The sequence below is a fragment of the Nannobrachium achirus genome (assembly GCF_963921795.1).
Source record: "Nannobrachium achirus genome assembly, chromosome: 13".
NCBI lineage: Eukaryota > Metazoa > Chordata > Actinopteri > Myctophiformes > Myctophidae > Nannobrachium > Nannobrachium achirus.
The window spans coordinates 15,182,360-15,192,359 of NC_137833.1; the positions used below are offsets into that span (position 1 = coordinate 15,182,360).

At 39.3% G+C, this 10,000-nt stretch overlaps 1 protein-coding gene across 1 annotated transcript in view; it reads left to right on the top strand.

The window, feature by feature from the left end:
• Positions 1-10,000, top strand: part of acoxl (acyl-CoA oxidase-like) — a 53,468-nt gene that overhangs the window by 20,191 nt on the left and 23,277 nt on the right. Inside the window, exons 11-13 of the mRNA XM_080741005.1 lie at positions 98-214; positions 2,268-2,421; positions 2,613-2,702. Coding sequence (XP_080597131.1) covers positions 98-214; positions 2,268-2,421; positions 2,613-2,702 — 361 coding nt within the window. The remainder of the gene's footprint in view (positions 1-97; positions 215-2,267; positions 2,422-2,612; positions 2,703-10,000) is intronic.

Sequence of the window (10,000 nt, forward strand, 5' to 3'; positions counted from 1 at the left end):
TGTCTAAACAAGCAACATGTTCTACTAATCTTAACAAGAAGTGGCATTGTGTCTCTGTTTCCCTTTTCTTTGTCTGCCATCCTCATCCTCCCTCCAGCCGCCGTCAGTTTGGTCCTAAGGATCAGGATGAGGTGAAGATCATAGAACACCAGACTCAGTACCTCCGTCTGATGCCCCACCTGGCTGCTGCCCTGGCCCTCACCTTCACAACCAGGTAATTTAGAAACTACTATAAACACAACAAACTATCAATTACAATGTAAGTTATGTACAATTGTGTAACACTTAAATGAACAAACATGTTCTATTCTCTTTTATCATTTCTCAACTCTATTTCTAACTCTCTATTTCTAACATCTGTGTCTAAACTTTAAACCACAACATTGACCAACATTCTCATACATCTTTACTGACTTTTTAAATGTTATCGACTTGCCATGTTTGAAGTTGTATCACATTAAATCTATGTGTATATGTACAGTGTGTGGTGAAAACTCTGCACAATTTATAATAAATTAATATTTTATTATATCGATTTGATTGAAAATATGTTGATCTATCATCTTTCATTTCTTCTCCCTTCATTACTTGGTGTCTGACTAATAATAGTCTCTCTCTCACTCACACACACACACACACACACACACACACACACACACACACACACACACACACACACACACACACACACACACAGATGTGTGCTGAGATGTTGTGGGTACCGTATACAACATTTCATCTCCAATTCGTAGGCTCATGTCAATGGGGCTAGCTAGCAATTCAAGATTTGTTCACCTGCATTGCCACTAATTGGCCTTGGTGAAGCCAGTGTTTATGAACTCTTCCTTGTATTTTCATTTCGACGTCATGCTTGCACGTCATGCAGGTGGTCGAGGAGTCACATCATGTGTAAGACACTTTCAACATCAACTCTGCCATTCTTGCTGCAGCCTGATTTTGGCATCGTGGAGAAGTTTAGCTCTGCCAGAGAGCAATCCTGTGTAATCATGTTTTCATGTTTTCAGGTCTTGTTATGTCCAGGTTCGTGAGAAGGAAGTTGGTGTGGTGTAAAGAGTCCCGCACGCAGCATCTGAGCAGCACACAGTAGACTTCTTGTAATCTATTTATTTTAATTAGGAAAATGAATTTTACTTTTATTTTTGCTCTGCCAATTTTGGTAACCCAATAACAACGGTTCCATGAACCAAATTGGGTCGTGACCCTAAATTTGGGGAACAGTGCTCTTTCCCTGACCTTTCAGACAAAGGTCATGGAAGCGTGCATGCAGGAAGATGGGTAGCAGTTATAACATATGTCCTCTGACAAGAATGTCTTCTGTGTTTGTTTTGAGACTTGACAGCCTTCATTGATGTTATACAGAAGAATTCTGTGTGAAATATTCTTGACAGTAAACAACTTTGAGGGCTGCTCTCATCACGTACTAGGACATGGCCTGTTTTATGGGGTCCCTAGCCAAGCCTAGTTTATTTATTTATAAAGTAATAAAAAAGAAAAATGTAATCGAGTCACTTTTTAATGTAATCAAATTGATTATAATATCCTAATTTTAGAAAGGTAATCCATAATCTGTTATCTTTAATGGATGACATTTCAAAAGTAATGTCCCCGAACCCTGTATCACAATGTTGATTTTCTCTCTCTCTCTCTCTCGCTCTACACACACACACACACACACACACACACACACACACACACACACACACACACAGTCGTGCACTACTTTCCACAAAGAACCTAGCTTAATTCACTTATGAGTATGTCTCCTTGTATAATTATACATGTCTGTGGCAGTGTGTGCATGCATATCTTGATTCTTCCTGTGTTTATTATTGCAGTAGTAGCCAGATGATTGATAGATTAGTGTCTGGGGCACTAACTTTTGAAAGGTTGTTAAGGACCCCCACCTAAGACAAAAAGAAAAAATCTATTCATGTCTATATCAGGATTCACATGGGAATGACGTGGCTCCACTGTGGATCCAGACATCATGTGGCCAGACTTGCATCACATCAGTCATCTATGATGTCAGCATCTACTGTATATGACATATCTATAACCTATGACTGTGTATGTATGTACTGGGTGGCTAAGCTCACAACACGCCGCAATGCGTGTAAGCTTGTAGTGTTTAAACATTTCCTTCTTGCTAGGGACCCCCTGGAACCCCCTGAGGATCCATGGTTGTCTCCGGATCCCACTTTCTGAACCACTTCTCAGTACTCGCTATGTTCTCAATGTGTTTGTAGGTATGCAGTAGGGCTGATGGATGACGCCCTGTGTCGTGGGGACAACATGCAGAACAACAGGGCTCTGCAGGCCATGGTGGCTGGACTCAAAGCCTACAGCACCTGGCAGAACCTCCAATGTCTGCAGGAGTGCAGGGAATGCACCGGGGGAATGGTCAGTGCGTGTGTGTGTGTGTGTGTGTGTGTGTGTGTGTGTGTGTGTGTGTGTGTGTGTGTGTATATATATACCGGTATATATATGTATGTATAGATTGTTATATTATCATTAAAATCGCAGTGTTTTGACAATTATTTGGGGGCCCACAGGTTGAGAACCAGTGGTCTAATGTACTGTATGTCTTTCAGGGCTTCATGATGGAGAATCGTATCCCTGCTCTGAAGTGTGACTCTGATGTATTCGTGACATTTGAAGGAGACAACATGGTCATGTTGCAGGTAGACTTTCACAACCTCCCTTCCATCGAGTTAAAATAAGCAACCACGTTTCAAAAGTGTCAGAGTATGCCGTCAGGGGCGTCACACCAAATTCTGGGCCCTGGGTACAAGGATTCACTGCGGGCCCCCCATGAATGTTAACTATTGAAAAATAGCAGATATACAAGCTCACAGCGTGGCACCGAGTCTGCTATTTTTGAAAAATTGTGAAAATGTGTGCCAAGAAACCTATGTTTCCATGTCAGTGATGCTCAAACTTTTTCATGTGAAGGACCCCCCATCTCAAAATATTTAGTTCCAGGGACCCCCCAGAAGCAAAATTTTAGTTACAAATGTTCACTTAAAAAATACATATATTCAAAGATTTGCGCTCATTTTCACGACTTTTCAAAAATAGCAGATCTACAAGCTCGCAGCGCGGCACTCGGTGCCGCGCTGTGAGCTTGTATATCTGCTATTTTTCAATAGCTAAAGTTACTAGGGCCCCTCCACCTTGGGCCCTGGTAACTCAGTCCCACTTGCCTACCCCTTGTGACGCCCCTGTATGCCGTCAAATACACTATGTGATGTGATGTTTCAACATTACAAAGAGAGCACTCAGCACTCAGTCTCAGTCAACAGCTGTAACACTTGATTCATTCAAGCGAAAATGTTGGCATTGTGTATTCACATTCTGAATAGGCTTGATTTAATTGGTCCCATATACAGGCATTGACACTAAGGCTTGCCCACCTGCCCCCGGCAGGTAGATAAAACTTCAGGGCAGGTGAAGTTTGCTTTCAGGTTGCCCGACCGGGCAAGTGCTCATTTGAGAGGGGACACAAAGGACAACACGAGATATCTGTATAAACTCTTGAACGTGGCCAGTGCGATCTGTCTTCTGGTCTGTGGAATGTAAAATTAGAGCACTATTTACCTATAATGTGCTGTTTTTACTGTGGCTACTGTGTGAAACCATAGACATAATTAATCATAGCTACAGTATGTAGGTATTGGGATTTGGAGGTATTGAGGTGTGACATTTTTTATCGCACAGGCCCAGAAAGTAAATAAATAAGTGTTAAATTGAGCAGTAATTAAAATCTTTACCTATCATTTTATAATGGACGATTTACTTTTCGGGCAAGTGGGCATGACCTTTGGGCAAGTAGAACATGACCTGTACTTGCCCGAGGGGCAAGTGCATCTGAGACCTTAGTGTCAACCCCTGCCATATATTAAAGGGCCATTTCACCTCTGGGACAACCCTATCTTATTTTATTGTTGTTTGGGACACGATCAACACAATCCTGAGTTATTTTTTTGTGTTCAATCTGTGTTTTTAGATATTTTAGTATTTCAGCATGACTAGTGATGCATTTTGCATCACTAGTACATGCTGAAATACTAAAATATCTCAAAAAAGAGATTGAATACAAAGAATAACTCAGGAGTGTGTTGATCGTGTCCCAAACAACAATAAAATAAGATCGGGTTGTCCCAGAGGTGAAGTGGCCCTTTAACATAAACGTAAACCCTGGAGTGTTTCTTGCAAAAATAAAATAATGTTATCTTTCTTTGAACTTTGTTATTTGGTTGACTAGAGTGATCTTTGCGGTTCTCCGACTGCAACTATCATCCTGAGAGGAAAAGCACCTGTACAGACAGACATATACAGTAGAGACGTGTGTGTGTGTATGTTTGATGCAAGATAACTGCATCTACAGTACATGAAGAATGAAAGTAATGCGCAAAACAGAACCTTTACATCCTTTGATTTGAGGAAGGGGAAACTTCTTCTCGTTCACGCAGAATTTGTCATATTTTGTTTTGTGCAACAAAGTGTTTGACTGTTTAATTTAAGCCACTCTCACTCTCATTTAACACAACAGTGGTATCCTCTGTGGTTTGTTTTTACACTCCCACTGAGCCCAAAGTAACATAATTGTTTACTGCATACATTCTAAGAATGTAATTTACAAATGTAGGATGCTAACCAAGGAGTAACCTTCTGTACTATAGCACCCTGACTTCACCAAGGTCTTCTATCCATTAACCGCTTGACCTACAGTATAGAGCATCGCAGTGGAAGTGGTTTCTGGGCTCCACAAAAAATCTCCCATTCATTTTCCCCATAGACATTTACAGAAATATGTATAACAATTAAGCCTAGAACGAAGCCATCCAGGATTCCAGTGAATCACAGCCATAAACCTTTCATAGAAACAAAGGTTTCATGTTCATGATTCACTGTCATCCTGGATGGCTTGGTTCTAGGCTTAACATAATTCATTCAGATAACTCACGATATGGATTGAACAATGTTCATACCCACTCGAGTATATCTGCATGAACTAATTACGCTGGCTTCATACATTTATTATAAATATTTTCGTGAACGTTTTTTAGGGGAACCAGTAAACCACGCCCACTGCGATGCTCTATAGCATCCCTATTCAGTGGGATAATTTGCTGAACATAGCCAAAACATTGAATTTCAGGTTAACTTCTTCAGTTCAACTTTTGAGTCATGCAAGACTCTGAACTAGAAAGGTGGGGGATGGGCTGGTGGAGGCACAGCTTTGCCAGCAGCAGCAGCATGTGTGGCAGTAGTGGAAGAGCTGAGATCCAGTATAGGAGGGAGCCATATTTAAATGGACCTCTTGTTGCGATCCTGGGCTGTGATTGGTGTGTAGAAAAGCGTGGCTGATTAGAAACATTTTATTCAGTCAGCAGTTTGACAGCTGATCATAGCTGGGGGGGGGGGGGGGGGCGTGTATGACTCCCATGTCCTGCATGAACTAACACGATGCTTCAGGCCTGATGTATTCAGATCCTGATGTGACCTCCCCATCCTAATAAAGCAGCCTACTGCAGTGGTCACATGGCTGTGGCTGATTACGCTGGATGTTTTGAATGGGGACATTTGTCATCCAAATCAGGCTGGAACGCATTACAATTGACTACATGGCACACGCACACAAATCTGATTCCCCTCACATGAAAAACATGGAGGCTGTGTGTATGTATAATACGTATAGTTTAGTATAGTATAGTATAGTAGTATAGTATAGTATAGTATACAAAAAAAAGTTGACATTTTACAGGCAGACCAATAGTAGGTCCCCACTATGTGTTCCCTTTTGGAGGAACGGATGATGGGGAGGACGCAGTCACAGATGCATGTATGGAGGAAGATTTGCATAGTCTATGTAGGAAATATGAACAACTGAATTTTGAAACCTTTGATCTCAATGAGTATAAAATGCATGGATTTGACAAAGATATTGACCCTGATAACCATTTTTATAGTAATATGAGCAATGATTGTGAGTATTATACAGAAGAACAATTCAACAGTAATATTACAATGAAAGGTGCTTTGTCACTTGTGCATTTTAATAGTAGAAGCCTAGATAAAAACTTCTCAAAAATTAAGGATTATCTTAATAAATTTGAGAAATTTAGTATTATAGCATTATCAGAGACATGGCTTGATGGGAAAAAAGATTTGAATATGGAATTAGAAGGTTATGAGTTGTTTACAACAAATAGAGACATTTCTAAAGGAGGAGGTGGAGTTGCTATTTACGTGGACACTGCTTTGAGAGGTAGAGTGGTAAAAAGCATGTCAAATAAAATAGAAAACTTCGCAGAATATCTAACCATTGAAATTAGTCTTGACAAATCTAAAAACATAATGGTCAGCTGTGTGTATAGAACCCCTGGTACCTGCCTAGAAACATTCAATAAAAAAATAGCTGATTTGTTTGGAAATTTAAATAATAAAGTTCATATAGTCTGTGGGGACTTTAATATTGACATTTTGAATCCACATGGAAATTTAAAAACTATAGATTTTATAAATCAAATGTACAGTAGCAGTCTCTTTCCTTTAATTCTAAAACCAAGCAGAATAACTCAATACTCTGCTACCCTAATAGATAATATATTCACAAACGAAATTGATAGAAAAATAACAGGGGGACTATTGATTAGAGATATTAGCGACCACCTCCCTGTGTTTGCTATATTTCACAATTTCTTTGACAATAAAACGGAACCAAAACCAAATATGCAAAATTTCTCGAGATTAAAAACACCTAAAACCATTGCAGCCCTCAATGTGGACCTTGGGAACCAGGACTGGCAGGAAGTTTATGCCAACATGGACCCCAACAAAGCCTATGATGTCTTTTTATCTTCATTACTAAAGTTATATAATAAAAACTGCCCCCTAAGAAAACAAGCTGCAAAATCCAAGAATAAAAATCTTAAACCATGGATAACAAAGGGGATTGAAAATGCATGCAAAAAGAAAAATCTACTATACAAGAACTTTCTAAGACATAGAACCAATGAAACTGAACTTAGATACAAGACCTATAAAAATAAATTAGTAAATATTATAAGATCACAGAAGAAGGAGCATTATCACAAATTATTGGAACAACATAGGAGTGATATGCAAGGGACCTGGAGGGTAATAAATAGTGTAATTAGAAAGGGTAAGGGAAAAGCAGACTTTCCTAACTATTTTATAAATGATAATAAAACTATAAATAATCCAAAGGAAATTGTAAACGATTTTAATAGATACTTTTCTAATGTGGGAAGTAATTTGGCAAACGAGATTGTGGAGCCTACACAAAAGGAAGGTCTAGATGATTTAATTGAAAGAAATTATCATTCCATATATATTAGTGAAGTAACAGAAACAGAAATACTTGAAATTGTACACAAGTTCAAGGATAAAAAGTCTGCTGATAGTACCGAAATTGATATGTCATTAGTAAAAAACATAATAGTTAACACGTTGACGTCCGAAATAGAATGGTGGTTGGTAGATTAGCCGTGACATTTCTATTATTGTATTGTGATCTGAGACATAATATTATGTTTATAAACATGACCCCGCAGCCCCTCCATCTTGAACAGCGCCGCTGTTTTTTCTTTTTTTTTTTCCCCCAGGCCAGTAACTCACCATGATTTTCTCGATTTCCGTTGGGATAGAATGGGGGTTTTGGCCGATCGTCGATGTCCCCGTGCGTTTCGCGTGCGCGATCCTTTCACGTAAATGTCCCCGCAAATAGTCCATGTGTGACTGAAGAACAGAACTGAAAAGTTTCGCTAGCATAGCCCCAAGCATGGCTGCAGGAGGAGCTCGAGTGTGTAGACAGTAAACGGATGGGTGGAAGGTGCCTTGGAGAAGGAGAGGCGCTGACGTCACCTCTGCTTCATGCACGGTCTGCATGAGCTATCAGTGCACGAGTGGTGACTAGGGAAGGTTAGACGATCGCCGATTTTCGGATCAAAAGCTTTTATTCCGGTTTTAAAGACAAAGTCCGGGAATGTACGACGTGGCTGAGAGTCCCTGGGGGGATGTGCGATATAGTACGGTTTTAACATTAAGGGGCTCCCCTTGGCTTAGAAGGTGTTAATATAGTAAAACCTTTAACCTTTATATGTAATCAATCCTTCCAGACTGGCATCTTTCCAAACAAAATGAAAACAGCCAAAGTAATTCCCATTTTTAAAAATGGAGATAAACATCAATTTAACAACTATAGACCTATTTCTTTATTGTCACAATTTTCTAAAATTATTGAAAAACTCTTTGTCAAGAGACTCGATAAGTTTATTGAAAAACACAATTTACTGAGCAATCACCAATATGGGTTTAGAGGCAATAGGTCCACCTCGATGGCTGTGATGGAATTAGTGGAGGAAATTTCAACTGCAATAGAAAATGGGGAGTATACAGTGGGGGTGTTTATAGATCTGAAGAAAGCCTTTGACACCATAGATCACAATTTACTATTAAATAAACTGGAGAGATATGGTGTCAGAGGAATAGCACACTCGTGGATTAACCCATACAGGGCCAGATTTCCAAAATATGAATATGAATGTGCGCTTATAACGCCAGGAAATAGCTATTTTGTATCCCCCCAGACCACCTTAACCAGACCACCTTAACGAATGCACGTTCAGCATACCATACCACCAGATGACCACTAGAGACCACCATACACCATACACTGACATGGTCCCATGTTAAGCCTGTTTAAATCCACATAACAGGATGAGACGCTGACTTGGTCCTCATTGACTTAACATGGACGGGCCGCCGGTCACCATTTCAGCTCAATACTGTTCAATTCGTGCTTGATCGTCTCAAACCACCATTGGTATGGGCATCGGGACGTATATAGATGCCACACAGAAAGTTTCAGAATCAAAATCCGACCTAGTGAAGCTACGTGAGGGTCGGATGGTTGCATTGAGGCTAACGCTAGCAGAGGCCTGTTGTCAACAGGAAGCCCTGGTTTAAAGGTGACGTCATAATCGTATCCTTTTTTTTCACGGTTTACGTGTGGACATTAGCTGAGGTAAGCTAACCATTTCGCTCCGTCTATAAACACATATTAAAAGCTTAAACAATGCTTTTATATAAAAGTCGCTCCGAGTCGCTCGGCACCAAACGCCATAGTGAACTAGTCGCTCGTAAAGTCGCCCGGCGCTAACTGAGTTAAGAGCTACCTTGCGGATAGGCATCAATAGGTTCAATTGGATCATGTAAAATCTGAGTGGGAAAGAGTCACTTATGGCGTTCCACAAGGTTCCGTTTTAGGGCCAAAATTATTTATATTGTATATTAATGATATTTGTAAAGTGTCTACACTATTAAAATACGTCTTGTTTGCTGATGATACAAACCTATATTGCTCTGGGAAGAATTTGGAATGGCTTCTGAATGCAGTAGAAGTAGAATTAAAAAGGTTAAAAACATGGTTCGACATTAATAAATTATCATTGAACATAACTAAAACGAAATACATGATATTTGGCACACGGAAAATAAATCATCAAGCAACAATCAAAATAAATGGTATGGAGATAGAAAGAGTAAAGGAAAATAAGTTCTTGGGGGTAATGATTGATGATAAACTATGCTGGAAATCACACATAAATAATGTAAAATTAAAAATATCTAAAATTATAGCAATATTATATAAAACCAAATATATCCTCTGCCAAAAATCATTGTATTTGCTTTATTGTTCACTCTTAGTTCCATACATCACGTATTGTGTGGAAATATGGGGTAACACCTATAAAACTAATACCAACCCTATTTTTCTACTGCAGAAGAGAGCTATAAGAATAATAAATAGATCTGATTACTATGAACCAACTAATAAACTATTTATTAAATATAACATCATGAAATTCTATGACATAGTTGATCAGAAAACAGTCTTATTAGCATTCAAAGCACAGCTTAAATCACTGCCATTCTGCATTCAGAAATTGTT